At 47.7% G+C, this 20391-nt stretch overlaps 1 protein-coding gene across 5 annotated transcripts in view; it reads right to left on the reverse strand.

The window, feature by feature from the left end:
* The window catches only part of FBXO38 (F-box protein 38), a 1054306-nt gene that overhangs the window by 186631 nt on the left and 847284 nt on the right, over nt 1–20391 (reverse strand). For all 5 annotated transcript variants that reach the window (XM_069651425.1, XM_069651428.1, XM_069651424.1 and 2 more), the window contains exon 20: nt 5343–5446. In XM_069651425.1, coding sequence (XP_069507526.1) covers nt 5343–5446 — 104 coding nt within the window. The remainder of the gene's footprint in view (nt 1–5342; nt 5447–20391) is intronic.

Genomic DNA, 20391 nt, shown 5'->3' on the forward strand with positions numbered 1-20391 from the left:
TGGGCGGAGAGGGCGGTTGAGTTTATTATGGTGTGCGACAGTGAAGTCTGCTGGCTTCCCTGGTGTAGGTGTAAGGTAAGGAATGTTGTTGTGCATGGGGCGACAGTATGTCAGGTAAGCCGCGGTGACTGCTGCCGGCCTTTGTGTTGTAGATGGTGCAAGGGAAAGTTGGATTTGGCAGTGAGGTTTCGAGAGGGGGGGGGGGGGATTCGGGGAGTTTGTTAGGTAAGGAATGTTGCTGTTCATTGGCCGATAGTGTGTCAGGTGAGCCACTGCGAATGCTGCCGGCCTCTGTGTTGTAACTGGTGTAGGGAATGTTGGGTTCAGCAGTGTGGTTTCATGGTGGACAGGTTCAGGGGGTTATTATGGGAAGAGCCAGGATTTTAGCGCCTTTCTGAATTTCAGGTGGTTTTCAGTGTTGCAAATGTGTAGGGGTAGGGAGTTCGATGATTGGCGCTTGGACAGAGAAAGACGTTCCGCCCAGCCTGGAGGAGTTGTGAGGTGGGACCACTATGCGAAATGCTGTGCGAGATCTAAGATTCCTTGAGGGCTGGTAGGGAACAATTTGATCTCGAAGGAATTCCGGTCCTGTGTTATGGACGGCGCGGTAGGTGATGCACATGGGTTTAAAGGTAGTGCATTGACCAATCCAGAGCCACTGGAGGACTTTTAGTGTAGGGCTGATGTGTTGTCTTGCGGTAGGTTAATGAGCAGGCGTGCTGCCGCGTTTTGGATTCTTTGGAGATTCCTTAGTTGCGATGCTGCAGCGCCTAGTTAGAGGCAGTTTGCGTAATCTAGGCGGGACAGGATGATGGAGTATATGGCCGAGAAACGTTGTGGATAGGTGAGTGAGGTAAGGGAAGATACGGCTGGGATACGGCTGGGAATCCGTAGATGGAAGACGCAGGTTTTAGATACGGTAGTGGTGTGTTGGGTGAGATATAGGTCTGAGTGTAGTGTGCATCGTAGGTTTTTTACCACGTTGGAGATTGCCGGTGCTTGTCCTAGGGGTTTTGGCCATGGAATTTGTTGGTGAAGGAGGGCTCTTTTCCCGCAAACTAGGATTTCAGTTTTCCCAGGGTTGAGTATGAGGTGGTTGTTCGTCATCCAGTGGTCAATATCCGAGAGGCATGACGACAGGTCCTGGGGCTGCCAGAGGCTTGAGATTTGGGGATTTTGAGGATGACCTGGCTGTCGTCTGCGTAGTTGTAGCAGGTAAGAGCAAATGATTGCGGCCAGGTGTTTTAGGTAGAAGTTGAAAATTAGGGGAGATGGGGATGCTCGATGTGGGACACCTTTCTTTACTGTTCGTGATGTGGATGTGAAATGGTTGAGGTGCATGATTTGTGATCGATTGGAGATAAAAGAGGAGATCCACGAGGGGGCTGTGTTTCCGATTCCCAGTATTTGAAGTCAGTCTAGTAGGATGGTGTGATTGATGGTATCAAAGGCTGCAGAGAGGTCCAGCAGGATGATTACAGAGCAGTCTTCTGTGTCGGCTGTGCTTTTTAGGTCGTCCCAGATGGAGTCTAGGGAAGATTCTGTTCCCCTGAGTGGCCTGAAGCCGGATTGTGCAGGGTCTAGGAGGTCGTTAGCTTCAGCAAAATGGCCAAGCTGTTTGTAAGCCGCGCGGTCCATGAGTTTGGCGATAAAACGTATGTTGGAGATGGGCCGGTAGTTCTGGGGGAGGAGAGGGTCGAGTGAGGGTGTGAGGATGGGTTTGATGTATGATGCTTTTAGGGCTTTCGGGAAAGATCCTGATTTGAGTGAGTGAGTGAGGATTGTGGTGCAACACTACCTGCACAGGTGGAGGCCAGGATGTTTTTGAGGAGTGAGGGTGGGCAGGGGTGCTCAGGGGAGCCTGAAGGGCAGCTATCGGCTATGAGCGAGAGGATCTCTTGGTGTGTGATGGGAGAGAGAGTTGAGGATTTGTATCGGGGGGGGGGGGGGTTGAAAGTTGGTCATTGGGCAGGTGGGTGGCAGGGGCATTTGTTTTAATTTAGAGATCATGGCAGAGTGTCTGTCATTGGCGGCATTGTGGAAGTGCAGTGTTAAGGTGTCACATATGTTAGGCAGAAACCTGTGCAGTTCCATCTGGGACCATTGCAAAAGATTTAGGACTACAGGTGTTTGGCAGTAAACCCACTTGGTAGTAGTCTGTACCACACAGATTCACTTGGTAGCTGTGGCTGAGCAGTCAGACTTCCCTCAAGAAGAGTAAGCAGTATACAGAGTATTCACAATAGGTCAAGAGAACACAGTAGAACAAGTAAACGCTGACCAGGGCTTGGTGTAAAAGAGATATAAATATTTATTTAAAACCACATCTAAAAAAACACAAAGGCACTAATAGTAAGCAATTCAAAAACACAGTCACTAAAAGATATACACTCCCTTAAAAGAATATTAGACAAGTCTTAAGTAAAGCCCCACTTATTTTCAGACAGCGGTGAGCGCTTAACGTAGATGGCACTCTAATAACTTGTTTTAAAAAGGGAGAGAAAAGCAGAGAATAAACTGAAACAGGTCCCAACGCTTTTTCACAAACACACAAGAGAGGAAGGCAAAGTAACACCGTGAATTCAGAGTCACTAGGCCGGATCCGCTTTAAGAGGATCAAACGAAATGTGTCCAAGGTCACACGGTTTACAAGAGTCTTGTAAAGGTTCAAAAAGAGTTGGACCAAAGAAAGGGACCAGTTAGAGGGTCAAGGCGGCCAGCCCAGTCCAGAAGGTTAAGGAGTTATTATTACCTTGTAGCAATCTTTAGAAAGGGAGGCCTGGCGGACACGGTACCTTAAAGTGGTGAGAACGCTCCAGCAGGGGCAGTTGTTCCTGGCAGCGGGTTCAAGTCGGTGCTTTGTCTGGGGGAAGAGAGGATCTCGTCGTGGAGGAAGACAGGAGTCCGTTGCACTGCCAGGGAAGAAACCAGCCACGGAGTATCTCAGGTACAAGGAGCGGTCCGGTGATTCGCGGTTTAGTGGTGAGTGGCTATCCGGCCGCCGGGGTGCTTGGCACGGGTAGTTCGACCACAAACCGGGCTTGCGAAGAAAGAAAAGAAAACTGGTTGTGCCCACCAGTCAGGGGAAGAAGCCTCTCCAGCCGGGAGATCTTCTCTGTCGTCGGGAAGTGGTGAGTCGGTTCTGCAGGGCTCCACCGGTGGTGTCGTCGTGGTAGGTCGGCTCAGCTTCTCCCTCGTCGGATTCTCAGGTCCTGTGGCGACTTCTGAAGTTCCAGTCCCCAAAGCCCTGCTTTTATGAAGAAAACCCCCATTTACTCAGCCTAGCTGTCACTCAAACATGCTAAGTGAAGAGTGCGACCTGAGTTACCAAGGTAACTCGGTCCAGGGTGCCTAAACCCCCTCCCACACCCCCTGTGGTACCCAGATAGAGTGGCACCACTTTTGGAGGCTTCTGTGGAGAAGCCCGCCAAAAAAGTGGAACAAAGGGCTCGACTTGGGTTGGAGAATTCATATTAATTAAATAAACCGGCGGTATGTTCGAGGCTATGAGAATTAAATAATTAAAGTTGGTAGCCTCAAACAATGGGAAAATCCCATAGGAAAATATTTGCGGTTGAATATAAAAAGTTTCCACTGCCACCAGCCAAAACTCGATCAGGGGGGATGGAGACGTGCCCCCTCGACTAACAGACCCCAGGGCAATCGAATTGCCCCGACCAGTATGTCCACAATAGGATGGTTTGTACTGGTTTCTGTTAATAATTTGGGACTAGTAAAGCCAATGGTGACTTTACATGCCCTGGGAGACAGTAGTCAGTCCCAGGGTATGGAGTCTAGGGTGGGGTGTCACTATGACACCCCAGTGTTACTGCACGGAGGGTGCTGTGTAACAAACATAGGAAAAACACATGAGACCCTATGGAGTAAAGGACCCCATAGCCCATAAAACACATTACCAGTCAAAGGAATACCATTAATCATGTCCAAGAGTGGGAGGAAAAGAGTCTCACTCTTGGCAGGAGGAAAAAAACAAACTCCAGAAATCCAGCAAAGCTGCTGGGGGACTCACTAGGTTAGGAAATTCAGCCTACAGAGAGAATTCTCCCCAACAACATAGGGCTTGGGTTTCGAGCAATGAGCATTCTGTTCCCGGAGAATGTTTTCTTGCTTTTTTTGATTTCCAGTCTGTATGTTCTGGTTGTTCTTTCTAGGGCGGTTTTGTTCTGCGCTGAAGGGTCGGCTCTCCAGGTTTATTCCAGACAGTGCTTGAGAGTTTTGAATGATTTGAAATTAGCGGTGAACCACTTGGGTTTTGGTCTTGATCTCTGAGAGGTCAGTTTTGTTGGAGTGAGGGGTGTGAGTGCGTTTGTAAGCCAGAGGTCGAAGGATTCGATCGCTGGTGGTCCTCCCTGGAGGCCAAGCGTCTGGAGTGATTTGAGGAGTGAGCGTGCTAGATCTGGGGTAATTACGACATTGTTCCATAGTTTAGTGGTTAGGGGGGTGGGTTGGCTATAGTCCTGTGTGGCCTTGAACGCCAACAGCAGTGCTCAGCGGTATGGCAAAGTAAATTGCTGAGTGATTAGTCCATGGTGGGGGTTGCGGGGCTGGGTAGATCTAGTTGTGGTGCTGGAAATCGCATCGAGGGAGTGACCTCTCGTGTGGGTGGGTGTGGAGATGTATTGTGTCAGGTTGAGTGATTCTACATTGTCTGGGAGGGATCGTGTCAGGTTCTAAAAATAAATTCCACTTCTCTGACCTCATCATAGATGAAAACCCAGACATCCTTTTCATTACTGAGACCTGGTTTTCAGAGCCCATTGCGCAAGAGACCTTCCCCACCTGGCTACAACCTCATTGCCCGGAACAGATCACGAATGGGAGGGGGGGGGTCGCGATAATACACCATCACCAACACCAGCTAATAATCAAAGACACGTCCACCATCACCACAGACTACAAATCCCGCCTGGTAAAACAAACTCTCACCCTCCACCTTCCAGTTTCCTATCTACAGACCCCCCAGCTACAACAAAACTTTGCAGACACAGTCGGTGAAGCACTGGCCGCTGACCTCATCATATGTCCAACACTTACCATCTTAGGGGATTTCAACATATGGTTCGACTCTATACTGGTCCAACAAGCAGAATAAAACTGCACTCTGCACACCATTTTTTGAGGTCCATTTTAGAGACCTAGCACTCCAGAAATAATCAAAGTGTACGATTCTGCATTAGCTTCTGGGGCCAGCATCACACCAGTCTCCTTCAAATGCCATCTTAAGAGACCAGGGTTGAAATATGTCCCTCTCACCATCCTTTGGATACCATTTGGTACACTGGCACTCAGCAATGTGCTATGCACTGCCTGTAAACTCTTACCTTCCAAAGTGTAAATATCCCTGCCCCAGGGGTACTTGGGGAATTTCTTCACATCATCTTGCGTTCTCGTAGCTTCAGGGAAGAATTCATACTTGATTAACTCCCTGGAGATCAAGAGAAGTAGAAAGTAAACTTTAATAGTGCTAGCATTTCTGAATGACACTGACATATACAGAACTAAATAAAAACCAGCCCAGTGTTAAGAAGTCATTTAGCAGAAGGAAAGTCTGAGATATGTCATGTTTGCAGTGTAAAGGGTAGAGCATTGTTCACACAATCACCAAAACCTTAGTGAAACATCAAAATCACAGTCAATTCCTTCATATTACAACAGCTGAATGCATGCTGAACCAAGGGTACCATAAGTGTATAATTACTACTCGTCCACAAGAGGAAATATTAAGAGCTCGGAACAATGAAGCAGGCAAAGGTTAAAGTGCTTTGACAGAGAAGTTGATGGAATCCCATTTGCTCTCTGTGACATTGTGGTCAAATCACTTGCACTCCTACCAAAACATCTTGCAAATCATTTGGATTATACACTGAGAAAGGAGATCCAAGATCAAAAGTCAAACTTGACACAGAGGTAAAAGACCTTTGTGATTGTTGCATTTTACCCTGAACAGTCTTCCATAACAAGCCCCTAAGCCGACGCCCCATTAGGGAAGCAAATGTAATTTATGGGCCCCTGTGAAATGCTAATCCTCTCTACCCATAATTATGGTGCTCTGAACGGGCTGTGCCTCAACAGTAACAAGACGGAACTCCTCTTGATCGGTTCCACTGAAACATTAAGGAAACTTGACAATCTATACCTCCATTTCACGATAGACAACATCAAAATCACAGTTTCTGAAACAGTAAAAACCCTTGGAGTCTACCTAGACGTAACCTCTCTATGGCCAGGCAAGTCAACGCCATTGCATCTGTCGTGGCCTACCACGCCAAGCTACTCAATGCAGCTAGACAATTCTTGTTCAAAGATAACTGCTTCACCATGCCAGAGCAATAACGGGGTCTAGGCTCGACTACTGCAATGCCCTCTTTGCGGGCACATCAGTAAAAAACATGGAAAAATTCCAAATGATACAAAACAGTGCGCTCCGTGCAGCCACTGGCATCCCAAGGAGGGGCCATATATCTGCCGCCAGGAAACAGGCCCGTTGGATGCCCATTAACAAACTTATCTTCTTTAAAACTCTGGCTCTAACCCACAAATGTGTCAAACGGCTCCCCTATATCTGACCCAAAGAATACACAGATCTACATCCTCCAGGCCTACCAGAAGACTTTATGCCAACATGCTCACCATACCCAAAATCAAACGAACCAGCCCTACAATGGAATGCCCTTCCACCGCCCCTAAGAGCAGAAACCTCCCACATAGCCTTCCGCAAAGCCATCAAGAACCCACTATTCACCTAAATACTGGACTATAAGCGCACATTGTTCCCACTATGGCTGCCCTGACTACAGATATGAAGTTGTTCTACAATGTGTCCTCCTTGGCTATTGCATGTAAAGTCTCAACAAATGTTTCTACAAATGCCTAATGTATGCCTCATGTAACTAAGTTCATTACCTGTAACAGCGCCTCAATGCCTCTGGGCTGTTTGCACGCTTTATACATTTAAATAAATAAATACTTTAACTTTACATATACATACATCCATGCACTGAACTGTGGCACTATAGTAACAGTTCCATCAAGGTTTAGGGAGACAAACCAGAACGTTGGGTTATGAGCGATAGTTGCGCTCAGTAACCGCCACGTGTTATAAAATGTCTCAAAAATAGAAGACTGGCTCCATCAATATACAGGTGTTCAGAGCTACCTAGTTGCCTATCAAATGGGTGTGTAGTTAGCCAAAGGCTTCTCCAAACACAGGGAGACAGATGGACAGAGAATTCTAACTGCCCCTACCTCATATACTTAGTATGTGCTGCTGGGCTGCCTGTATATTAGTGGATAGAATAAGAAAGGATAGAAATGTGTGCCCTATGTGGTATAGTGAGCGGGGTGTTGCGGGGGACACCCCCGCAGCACACCCAAGAAGAAGAAGAAAAAAAACAAAACAAAGAAAAACAAAAAGAAAAAAGGACCCTGCAGCGCCGGGTCCCGATCACGGAAGTGAAAGGGAACTGGCGCCGCAGGGACACACCGTGAAGAAAAGGTAAGTAGGGTTTGGTTATGTTGGGGGTGGAGGTATGTTGAGGGTGTGGGTGGGGGGCTATGGTGGGTGTGTTCTGGTTGTGTTGTGGGTGTGAGTGGGGGTGTGGGTATGTAGTGGTTTGCAGTGTATGGTCGCATGGGAAATGTACAAACCTTTTGAGGGGCGTACATTTCTCATGTGAACTTTTCCGTCACAGACTTTACCGCGACGGAAAGATCGCGTAGATCCGGTGTGGACAACCTGAAAGAACACCCACAGCATTTAGCAGTGTGTGTCCTATAATGTTGTCACAGGATTTAAAAGGCTCAATTGTATATTCACCATAGTGAGAACAGCATTGTCATGGTAGCTGGGGGCAGGCATACCATTGTTACAATGGTTGCTGCCCCGGCTGAACAGATGGCTCAGAATTGGACCCCGTTTTCTACGTTTGTGAAAGTTACGTGGGAAATTGCTTGCCGTTAATAGTTAAGCTTCCCAACAAAGTGCTCTAATAAGATTGGTGTATAACCATGGTGCGACTTTTAGCAGATTCCATTTAGTAACCCCTATACACTTATATATCTTTTAAGGGGCACTTTCATTTGCAAGTGGTCAAGTTTCAAGAGCGTTTTGGGTCAATACATCAGGGCGTTTAGTATGTTGAACTGCACGTTCTCATCATGTTGCCGGCATCTACTTGCTATATGCGTCTATATGTTTACACAGGCTTCCTTAATATAGAAGCAAGCGCGATGGGAAAATCAGCTAGATGTGTATGCGACATACATGCAGTCATGTGATTAGGACCCCAATCACTGGGATTTCACTCCAGACAGTGCATCATATATACAAAGGATCAAGTTAGATCACAAAGTGCCCGATTTCTTTTTTTTATCTCAAGTGGTTTTATTTTAGATGTTGTAACGTTGGAATCAATACAGGCTCTGAGATCAAGTTATTGACCGCAATTCTTCTCACTCTTATTTGTTGATTTCCAAAGGTGCTTTAGTGTGGCATTGGTGTCAACTCATTTAATGAAGGTATGCTCCACCTGTTGAGCAAGAAGAATACCCAATCACTACTGTATGGTTATTAGAGTAGCTAGGCTCCCTAATTTCACTTATTTCCTGTGGATGGTGTAAAGGGGCAAGTTGTAGTGCCCAAACTCATTGCATTACAGAAAATCTGACTACAGCGTTGCCAACCTATCAACTCATTAGGTCCCTTTTGATCTGTCTTGAGACAGAAAATCCACATCCGTTATCTTTTCAGTAGGAAGGACTGCATATCTCCACCCCTTGGTGGACCAGGCATATCACTTTTTCAGAATTGTCGCTGTATGGCATTTTTTCAAGAAGTATTCCACCAATGGTGCATTTGCTCTTATTGTGCGTATACAGGATTTGTGCTCCTGAATTCTTTTCTTAATCGGTCTGCATGTAATTCTGATATACTTCAAGTTGCACGAGCACGTGATGAGGTTAATTACATCACTTGGGTGGCAGTCAGTAAAAATGAATTTCTCTAGTTTTGAGCACCAAGTCTATTGTTGTGGATATATAAGTATGTGGGCAAACCAAGCATTGGCTGCATGGGGCATGGCCAACTGGGCGTACTATATTCCACAAGGTGGGTTGTGCAGTTGGAGCAGGGCCAGAGTGATGAACAAGTTACTCTCTTACCTGGTAACGTTCTTTCGATGGGATGGTCCTACGACGTATTCCATATCTATGACAGTAATCACCACAGCTGTGCTGCTTTGGAAAATCTTCGGCGTCTGCGTCCTGCGTCAATGAGCCACCCTCGAGGACTGCCTCCGACGGCCGACGTCACTGGATGTTATAAGTAGGACACACGACGCTCGTAGGCTCAGTTGTAGTTTTTTCCCAGAACGTGTGCCACCAGTCTTCTGCCAGTCTGACACACAAAGCCTTGCGTAAACGTAAGCTACAATCGCATAAGAAATTCTGTAGCGGGGAAGGTAGGAAGGGAGCGATATGGAATACGTCGTCGGACAATCCCATAGAAAGAACGTTACCAGGTAAGAGAGTAACTTGTTCTTCGAGGGGATTGGGTCCTCCGACGTATTCCATATCTATGACAGGCTCCCAAAGCAGTACCAATGCAATGAGGTGGGAAAAAAATTTAGAAAACAGAAATTTAGCATGCCCAATCAAATTGCAGAGTAAATGACCGCCTTGCCAAAGGCCATATCCTGCCCCCGGATGGAATCGAGGGAACAGTGACGTACAAAAGTATGTACCAAAGCCCAGGTGGCTGCATCACTGGGCAGTAGAGGCAGCCACACCCCTGGTAGAATGGGTCCGTACGCCGACCGGTGGGTCCTTACCCACCAAGCGGTAACACTCAGAGATAGCCAAAATAATCCAGCGAGACAAAGTCTGTTTCGTCACAGCCTGTCCCAAACGCTTTCCAGCGCAACCAATAAAGAGCTGATCATCCACTCTGACCCGGGACATGCGTGAAATATAAAAGCTTAACGCTCTCCTAGCATCAAGCTTATGGAGCCTCTCCTCTTCCTTACCAGGATGTGGAGGAGGATAAAATGCTGGAAGAACAACCTTCTGGCCTAAATGAAATTCCGAAACCATCTTCGGAAGAAAAGAAGGACGAACTCTAAGGACAACCCTGTCCTTATGAAACACAGTGAAGGGTGGCTTAACTGAAAGTGCCTGTAACTCACTCACTCTGCGAGCGGAAGTGACCGCAACTAAAAATACAGTTTTCAGAGTTAACGGTCTCAAAGGGCATGAATGCAAAGGCTCAAACGGAGCACCCATCAGAAACTTGAGAACAAGGTTCAAATCCCAACCGGGCACCTGGAAAGGTGACGGAGGGAACACATTAGTGAGCCCTTTCAGAAACTGAGAAATTAAAGGAATTTTAAAATAGGAACACTCTTCAGACGAGCGCTTAAATTTGGACAGTGCCGCCAGGTAACCTTTAATGGTACCCACTTGAAGGCCCCTGTGGGCCAAAGAAAGCAAAAAAGACAGAACCATGGGAATTCCACATGCAAAAGGATCCACATTCTTAACCCTGCACCAGTCGCAGAACTTCCTCTAACGGCAACGGTACAGGGACTTAGTTGCGGGCCTTCTGGCCAAAAGCAACACCTTCATCACGTCTTCAGGGAGGTCCCAATCCTTATACCTCAACCTTTCAGTAACCAAGCGTGAAGGTTGAGGGACCTGACCTCAGGATGGAGAACCTGACCCCCCCCCCTCCCGTGAGAGCAGATTGTCTCGGTAGGGAAGACGACGTGGAGGGCAGATGGGTAAGTCTAGAAGGTCCGGGTACCACGTCCTCCGGGCCCACGCCGGAGCAATGAGGATCATCCGGGAGCCGAACCTCCGTAACCTCCGCAGTACTTGCGGGATGACGGGGACTGGAGGAAACGCGTACAGCAGTGGGAATGACCACTCCACCACGAACGCGTCTCCTAAGGCTCCGTTTGGAGGAAATTCCTGCGAGCAGAACCTCTCGCACTTCCGGTTGACACTGGAGGCGAAGAGATCCACTTGAGGGGTCCCCCAAAGGGCAAAGATCTCCAGGAGAATCTCCTGAGCCAACTCCCACTCGTGAGAGATCGCGCTCTGCCTGCTCAGAGTGTCTGCCGTCTCGTTTTCGTCTCCTGCCAGGTGAACTGCCGAGATCGCAACTTCCTGCTGAATTGCGCAGACCAGAGCTGCATCGCCTCCCTGCACAGAGGAAGTGACCCTGCCCCCCCCTTTTTGTTGAGGTAGTGCATGGCCACCATGTTGTCCGAAAGGATCAGGACATTCTTTCCTCGCACAGTCGGCAGAAAAGCCTTCAGGGCTAGCCTGACGGCCCTCAGCTCCAACAGATTGATATGGAGTCTGGACTCCGACGGAGACCAATGATCGCCGACTGTCAACTCGTTGGCATGAGCTCCCCATCCCGTGAGGGATGCGTCCAACACGATCGTCACCTCCGGCCAGGGCAGCCAAAATGGAGCCCCCCTCATCAGATTGCCTTTGTCGGCCCACCACAGAAGGTCCCGGGTGACCGAAGACGGCACCTGAACAGGGTCTGACATCCTGCCGGAGGACTGAGACCACTGGAGCTTGAGTGCCCACTGCAAAGATCTCATCCGCAACCTGGCCTCTGGCACCAGAAGAATGCAGGATGCCATGAGGCCGAGCAGTCTCAAGAACTTGGACGCTGGGAGAGTCTGGGCAAGTTGAAACTTGTGCACCATCTGCTGAATGTGATGAGCCCTCACCTGGGGAGGAAAACACTGCCCCAGGGACGTGCCAAGCACTTCTCCGATGTACTGGAGCCTCTGAGTTGGTGTCAAATGAGACTTCTTTAAGTTGAGGTAGAAGCCCAGCTTTTGGAGGGAGTGGCAGGTGACTGACAGATCATCCAGGACTTGCTCGGGAGAGCGCGCCCTGACAAACCAATCATCCAGGTAGGGGTAGACGCGAATCCCCCCTTTCCTGAGGTGCGCTGCCACCACTACCATGAGCTTGGTGAAGACCCTCGGGCAGGAGGTCAATCCGAACGGCAGGACCCGAAACTGAAAGTGCAAGTCGCCAACCGCAAACCTCAGGTAGTTCTTGTGCTTCAGATGGATCGGCACATGAAAATAAGCGTCCTTGAGGTCGACGGACACCAACCAGTCCTGAAGTGGAAGGGCCTGGAGGACTTGAGAAAGAGTAACCATCTTGAACTTGTCCTTCCTGAGGAGTTTGTTCAAACCGCGCAAGTCCATGATGGGTCTCAATCCCCTGTCTTTCTCGGAAATCAAAAAATAAGGGGAATAACATCCCTTGTTCCTCTCCGCTACAGACACCAGTACTATGGCGCCTTTCTCCAGCAGGGATTGAATTTCCTGCACAAGGAGCGGATCCGGACTCTTCAAAGAGAGGTTCCCAGGTGGATTGTCGTGAGGCCTATGCCGGAAAGGAAGACAGTAGCCGTGGGTTATGATCTTCAGAACGCACACTTCTGAAGTAATGGCGCGCCACTCTGCAAGATGCTGCGCCAGCCTTCCCCCAACCGGCGAACCATGGGACATGGCCTCATGACTGAGCTGAAGCGGCTGCGGCGTTGTCTGAGGGCAAAGAGGCAACAGCCAGCGTGGCCTTGGCACCTCGAGTACCTTGTTTTCCACCTCTGGCACTCCTACGGTGGCCCCTTTGACTGACAGCTCCTCTCGCTTTACCAAAGGATGAGTAATAACGGAAGGAACCTCCCCTCCATTGCTGTCCCCTAGGATGAAAAGGCAGAGGTTGTCGAACTGCAGCGCCCAACGACTTCGCTGCAGCTTTGGAGGTCTGCAACCTCTGAAGGCTCTCGTCAGCCTTGCTGCCAAAAAGATGTTCCCCGTCAAAGGGCATGTTGAGGAGCCGGGCCTGCACATCAGGAGCAAACCCCGACTTCCGCAACCACGCAAACCTGCGTATCACGGTGCTCGCAGCCAAGGACCGGCTGACGCAATCTGCCATGTCCAAACCCGACTGAACGGCCTCACACAGCATCCTTGCCATCCTGAACCATGGCAAGGAAACCATCCCGTTCATCCCCTTCGGGAATATGTTCAGCCGCCAAGGAAACAGTTCCAGCGAGTGTGCGTGAAACAAGACAAGGCACAAATGGAGTTGGTTGCCTGAAGCGCCATACCTCCTGCAGAAAACACTTTCTTCGCCCAGCCGTCAAAGCGCTTGTCAACCCTATCAGGAGGGATGGTAGGGTACGACGCCTGCTTTGCCGGGGCCTTAGCTGCCTGCACCACCAAACTCTCCGGAGTAGGGTGCTTGGACAAGTAGCAGAGGTCACTACTGGCTGGGTAGTATTTTCACGGCAAAGACTTGCTCACTGCCGGGAGACTCTCCGGAGCAGTCCAAGCCGCTGCCACCCTTCTTTGCAAAGCCATATGGAATAGAAGTACCGGGTCAGTTGGTGGACCAATGACGAGGATATCCGTAAGGTCATCCTGAACAAACTCCCCTGGGGGAGCAGACCATCCTAAGTACTCGGTGACCAGTGACATAAGTCGCCGGTATGAAGAATCGGAATGAGTGCCAGGCTCAGGCTTACAAAACTTACCTCCAGAGAGGTGTCCAGCCCACTAGCATCATGCAGGGACTGCCTCAGGTCCTCAAACTGGCTATGGCCTGAGAGAATCTCTTCAGGCACCGTGTCGGGCACCATGCCATCATCAGAGCTCTCATCCACCTCTGAAATGAATTCCAGATGGCGGTAAGAAGGTACAGAACTGGAACCAAATCCATGTTTGACCTTGGCCAGAGCCTTCCTTGGTGGTTCCCCCGAGCCACGGGGTACCCCCGTTGACACAGCGCTGATAGGCGTTGAGGGCGTCGAGTGAAACGGCACCGAGAGAATCGCACCGAGAGAATCGGCGTCGACGACAGACGCGGCGCCGACAGCATCGACGGCGTCGACACAGGCCTCGAAGGAGGAGCCCCGAGCGTGTCCCTCGACATCCTGGGCGCCGACAACTTCCTCGGCGGCGGAGCCTCGAGAGAGTCCGTCGACGACCTTGACGCCACAGACATCAATGTCTTCCACAAAGACTTCAAAGGCTCACTCAGTGTCGAGGCCCGAGACCTGGACCGGGCATGCCGAGAACGATTCCCCTTGTCCGAGTGGGACCTTTCCCATGAATCGTGACAACCACCCGAGCCCGAAGGCGTGCGAGCGCCATCTCTCGGCTGATCACGACCGACCCCACTTGGAGGCATGGACGAACCAGTGCCCTGCGATTCCTCCGATGTCGCATGCTTGGTGGGGTAAGCAACCCGCCGACGGGCGGAGTCCTCGGTGAGGACGGGGAAGGCGACCGATGACGGCGCTTCTGGGAGTGGTTCGAAGAGACAGAGGAGTGGCGAGACCGACTCCGGGACCGAGGCCCCACTGGACTTCCGACGACGACGCGGAGAGTCGCCCCTCGAGTCGTCTGTCGAAAGCCCTGCAGACCTCGACTTCCGGGGCTTTGACACCTTACCTACCGATAACTTCTTCTTGTGCTTCCGCAAGGCTTTCGACGTGAGCGACTGGCAGTCGACACAGTCATCTGTGTCATGGGCCTCCCCGAGGCACCAGAGGCAGGCGTCGTGCGAGTCTGTGACGGACATCTTGGACCCACAGTCCCCGCACTTCTTAAAGCCCAAACGCAGTGTGGAAGACGAGGTAGACATCTTCACGAAGAATAACTTCACAAACTAACAGGTTCGAAGAACCGAGATGAACAACAGAAACTCCAAAGAGTCGAGCATACAGAGATTCACGAAGTGAACACATTTGCGGAAAAAACGGAACTGAGGCTACGGGCGTCGTGCATCCTACTTATAACATCCAGTGACGTCGGCCCTCAGATGAGGTCCTCGATGGCGGCGTATCGACGTCATCGATGCAGGACGCAGAAGATTTTCCGAAGCAGCACAGCTGTGGTGATTACTGTCATAGATATGGAATACATCGGAGGACCCAATCCCCTCGAAATGACCTTACTAGCGAGTCTCTGATGTTTTTCCTCCGCTGTATGGCAAAATGTGGTGGCAGCAGTTCTGTGGTACCCACGTTTAGTACAGGTCATAAATTCAGAATTTCCATCCTGATTTTTTTGAGTTGTGATGAGTGGCTCAGTACTGCTGTGATCCGTTCGTCTTGTGCTGGTCTGCTGTTTTGTTCCAAAGTGATGTCTCACAGGATGTTGCACACAGTTTCCTCGCGTGTCCTTCCATATTCTGTGATATCCTAACAATTTTTCCAGAATCCGAGATATTCCCCGTAGGGTAGGGTGTCCTTTAGGGTGGGAACTCTTGAACGGCAAATATCAAGTTCCTGTCAGTACTTGTTTCTGAATACTGGTGCATGGTTTTCAATTTTTCACCTTAAGTTCTAAATCAAGGAAGTGCACTACTTTGCTGGAGAAGAAGGTGAACTTGAGGTATCTGTTTCTACTGTTTAACCAGTTGATGCATTCCTCCAATTGTGCATGATCGCCTGTGTAGATCATGAGTACATTTTCGATGTATATACGCCACAGTGAGATTTTGCCATGGAGTTGGTTGAGAAATTTTATAACCCATCAGGGTTACTGAGCGCAACTATCGCTCACAACCCAATGTTCGCGTTTGTCTGCCCATTCCGTTTCCTTTCGTGTTAAAGAATACTGCTCTCACATAACCCATTAAGTAGTTGGTGAGCACTTGCCCCCCATCCTGTTTCTGATTAGTCCATTACGATTTACACAGGAAAGAGAAAGAATGCTTTGCCCCTATAACTTTTGAACCTATGGAGGGTTCTATACCAAATATTGGAAGCAACTATTTGCGCCCAACACAATAAAGGATGCAAATGTTGGGTGAAAAATCATTCAAGGGGTCAAATGTAATGAGAAGTTTAATAAAGTGCATTTGTTAAGTTGCTTAGAAAGGGGATTTTCAGAATATGATTAAACAAACTTGCCTCCTGCGTTTTTCCACACATGTAAATCTTACTATTCACTTTTTTTCAGTGCAAAAATGTGGGGGGAAGCGCCAGCCAAACAGTAGAGATGAACCCCAAAACAAACAAAAAAAGACAAACGTATCTATTTTTTTAACATGCACTGCTGGAAAATGTACAAAATATATACCAAGCACCTTCCCACATAAACAAGCGCAAGAATGAGTATGCAGGTTTCCCTTTGCTGTGAAGTACAATAACAAATACAAACACTATAAGGAATTGCTCATGAAATAACTGCACAAATGTAAAATAAAAAATGTGAGGAGACACCTTCAAATCTTTACGACAGCTACGTTCATTGCACAATGTAGCATTTAGTATGAAGTACAATCCAAAATACAACTACTAAGTAAAAATGTGTCAAACTGTATGAGATATATTAAAGACACATACAAATATATACGACAGTCACTTGCACTTCACAATATAACCTTTGCAATTAAGTGAAGTATAATTTCAAATACAGTTACTATGAGGAATCACTTGGGTAAATATGTATGAAAAAACAAACACTGGCAAAGCCAATATATTTCAATGTTTATGTTTGCAACTGTCCATAGACAAAAAAACAATGCAGCTTCAATTACTATTAGTCTGTGTAAAAATGTATGAAATAACGAGCACTTCCAAAGCTTTTTCCCTTTTGTACTAGTTAATTGACAAATGGTTGTAGCTTCAATTACTAAGACCAATCACTTGTGTAAAAATGTATGAAAGAACAAGCATTGTTAAAACCAAGAATGTAGCTGACTGCAGTTGTTAATTGACAAATTGTTGTAATTTCATTTACTGCAATGTATAAAATTATAACAAGCATTGCCAATTCTAAACCGTTTGTCGTTTGAATTTGTTCATTGACAAACAAATGGTCACAGTGTCAGTTACTATGATCAATCAGTTGTGTAAATATATATGGAATAAGTAGTGGGAAAATTAAAACCTTTGCCATTGGTACTTTTTTGACAAACAAATGGTTGTAGTTTCAATTACTAAGGCCAATCACTCATTTAAAAATGTACAATCTAACAAGAATTGGCAAAGTCAATTCCTTCCGCCCAATCACTCTGTAAAAAGTATGCAATAGCAACCACTGGCAAAGCCAATAGTTATAGGATTTGTATTTGTTAGTTATCAAACTGATCGTAGCCTTGTATTTATTTTTGTATGCTACCAAACCCCTTCCAACAATACGCTAATATGCACCCATGCTGTATGTTAAAAAGAAGACTGTGAAAAAAGCTAAGGTTACTATCTATACAAATGTAATCTATATTACTTACCCTTTCATAGTAACTCAAGTGTTTATAATGACATTGGCATTTACTTCATTGGAAGGCTAATTTTCATAGAAAATAACCTTAACTTATTTTATAGTACCTTTTGCGGGTTTGGTAACCTTACTTAAAATTGATATTTCCAACGTTTGTAGACTATTTTTATTAAGATAGAATTAATGGTAACAATCTTAAAAAAAAAAAAAGTTATTTTATTTCTATACGTTGAGAAAATGTAAAGCAAGGGAGCATGTCCAAGATGGTAGTGAGAAGTCGTAAGTGAAGCTCCCGTTCCTGCGCTGCACCCCTGAACCATGGCGCCTGTAGTTTTGCTGCAAACCGATGATGCACTCAGAAAGGGGGCTGAGCAACAGCTGGAGATACTTCCTATGGGAGCTATGCACTGAATAGTCTGAGCGACCGGGCAGCGCAGATGGAGCTGTGATCACGGTATGGCAACAACAGAGCACCTGTCCTTGTGAAGGTTTATAGTCATAATGTCGAAAAAAAAATTCGAAAACAAAAATGTCGACATCCTATACTTATAATGTAAAAAGTCATTTTTCAGAAAAAAAAATGTCGACAAAAAAATGTCACTTAGAACTATCAACACCTCACCCAACACCCCCCTGCCACCCCCCTCCACACCCCCCACCACCACCCTCCCACCCCTCATACTCAACACATTCTAATTATATATTTATTTATTTATTTTTTCAATAAATAAATAACCAAAAAGAGTATTATTTACTATTGGGGGGGGGTCCCCCCCAACCCCCCCTCACCCAACACCCCCCTGCCACCCCCCCACACCACCCCAACCACCCTCTCACCCCTCATACTCAACACATTCTAATTATATATTTATTTATTTTTTCAATGAATAAATAACCAAAAATAGTTTAATTTACGATGGGGGGGTCCCCCCAACCCCCCCTCACCCAACACCCCCCTGCCACCCCCCCCAACCACCCTCTCACCCTCATTCTCAACACATAGTAATTATATATTTATTTATTTATTCAATAATTAAATAAATAAAAAGAGTATCATTTACTATGGGGATGTCCCCCCAACCCCTCTCACCCAAGACCCCCTACCACCCCCCCACACCTCAACATATCTTAGTTATATATATTTATTTATACAATAAATACCAAATTTCGAAAAAATATCGAAAAAATGTCGACATTATTGTTTGTCGACATTATTTTTTTCGACATTTATTTTTCGAAATTTTGACTGTCGACATTTTGACTGTCGACATTATGACTCCCCACCCTTGTGAATGCCCTCGCCCTGCGCACATGAACCCTGGCTTAGTTTGTGGACAGGAAAGGAACAGCGCAAGTCAGTGGATGGCGAGATGTTCTCTCCGGCTGAGGGGGGTGTGGCAAGTCAGAAACAGCACTCAGACTAACAGATATTGTTTCAAGGATCTTTATTTTGACAATCAAAATAATCCTTCCCTAAGCTTAAACCCTACTCTATAAAATAAAGTCACACGGGTGCTTGTCAGGATGTCAGATCAAAAGTAGTCTTCTGTTTCGCCCCTGAATCCCCTACCCCTTCTTTTGCCTCCCTTGCCCCCACCCATCCCCCCCATATTCTCCTCCTCTCCAACATCATAGTCTCATCCTCTCCCATTGCACCAGACGAGATCCCTAGAGTTGTCTGCTCTATGAAAGTCTCCTCTAAACAGGTGCTCCCCTGCTTCTCCCGAACCATCAAGGCCAACATCACCTCTCTCGCCTCAGCCCTGGCTGACCTCTGCAACCCTTCCTTCACCACTGGCTCCTTCCCACAACCTGTTAACACTCTCTTGTGCACCCTCTCCTAAAAAAGCTGTCTGCTGAACCTTCTTGGCCGGCTAACTATCGCCCTATCTCCATCACTCCTTTTTTGGGCAAACTCATGGAGAAGCTGGTCATCCCACCAACTGACCCTCCACACCGCATTGGCTGGCTGCCTCCATGACCACCAGTCTGGCTTCAGGGCATCCAGAGACACAAACTGCTCTCCTGAACATCTGTGATGACCTGCTCTCTACCTTGGATTTAAAAACACTATCTGTTCTGATCCTCCTTGATCTCTCTTCTGCCTTCAACACAGTTAACCACTCCACCCTCAGGCATCACAGACTGGGCACTGGCGTTGCTGACCTCCTTCCTTTCTAATAGACCCTGCCAAGTGCAAATGGGTCCTTTTCTCTCCTCCACCTCACTCTCTGCCTTCAGCGTCCACCTATTGCCAGGGCACTTGTCACGACCCACACTCTGAAGACCCCCTGGCCAACCTATGGGCCAGGGAGAGTCTTGATTCCTGCCCCCACTAAACCCAAGAAATTGCAGCACAGGCCTTCTTGGCGCCAGGCTCATGTTTGAATATGGACTTGTGCTTGGGAACTACTTTTCATTAATGCCAGTCATGTGGAGGCATCCTCATAACCTAGCTCCTTGAAACCAGGCTTGCAGTGTAGTGTTTTTGGGTGTGATACCATGGGGACTATTTTACCTGGACTTCTTTCTTGAAGCTATTTAAACCACACCCGAATAGACACGCTTCGCGTTAGTTTGCATTACTGCAACGTAACGCTCACCGTGCTCAGCTTCAGCCACAAACCTCGTAAGGACAGCACCTGCAAAGGAAAGGAGAAGACATTGTGAGAAAAAGGAAGCAGCTTACCTGAACTTCATCGCCAGCGGTCCGCAGCTCTTCCGACCATCATCCTGGAACCAGCGCTTCCCTGGATCTATGGACCTGTAAAAGAGAAGAAACAAGGCATTAGACATTGTACAATTAACGAACTGTGCCGAAAGGCTTACCTCGCTTGCCGCTCCTCAATCAGCATCACGACTGGAATTCCATACTCTGGCCGAGTACCGCGACCTGTGGAGAGGAAAAGATAACAGGTTAGCAAAGGCAAGGCATTTTAAGCGCAGCGCATAGCGCCTACTCACTGCATCAAGACACTCCAAAAACGCCCATACTTACCGGCGAAACACAGATTCCGCCTTGCCACATATTGGACTTCCGCGTACCTAGGAAGAAAAAGTCATTGTTTAAAAGGAATGCAAGAACAGCAATATTCACAGC

This window comes from Ambystoma mexicanum, chromosome 3p (assembly GCF_040938575.1).
Source record: "Ambystoma mexicanum isolate Mex_15411 chromosome 3p, UKY_AmexF1_1, whole genome shotgun sequence".
Taxonomy (NCBI): Eukaryota; Metazoa; Chordata; class Amphibia; order Caudata; family Ambystomatidae; genus Ambystoma; species Ambystoma mexicanum.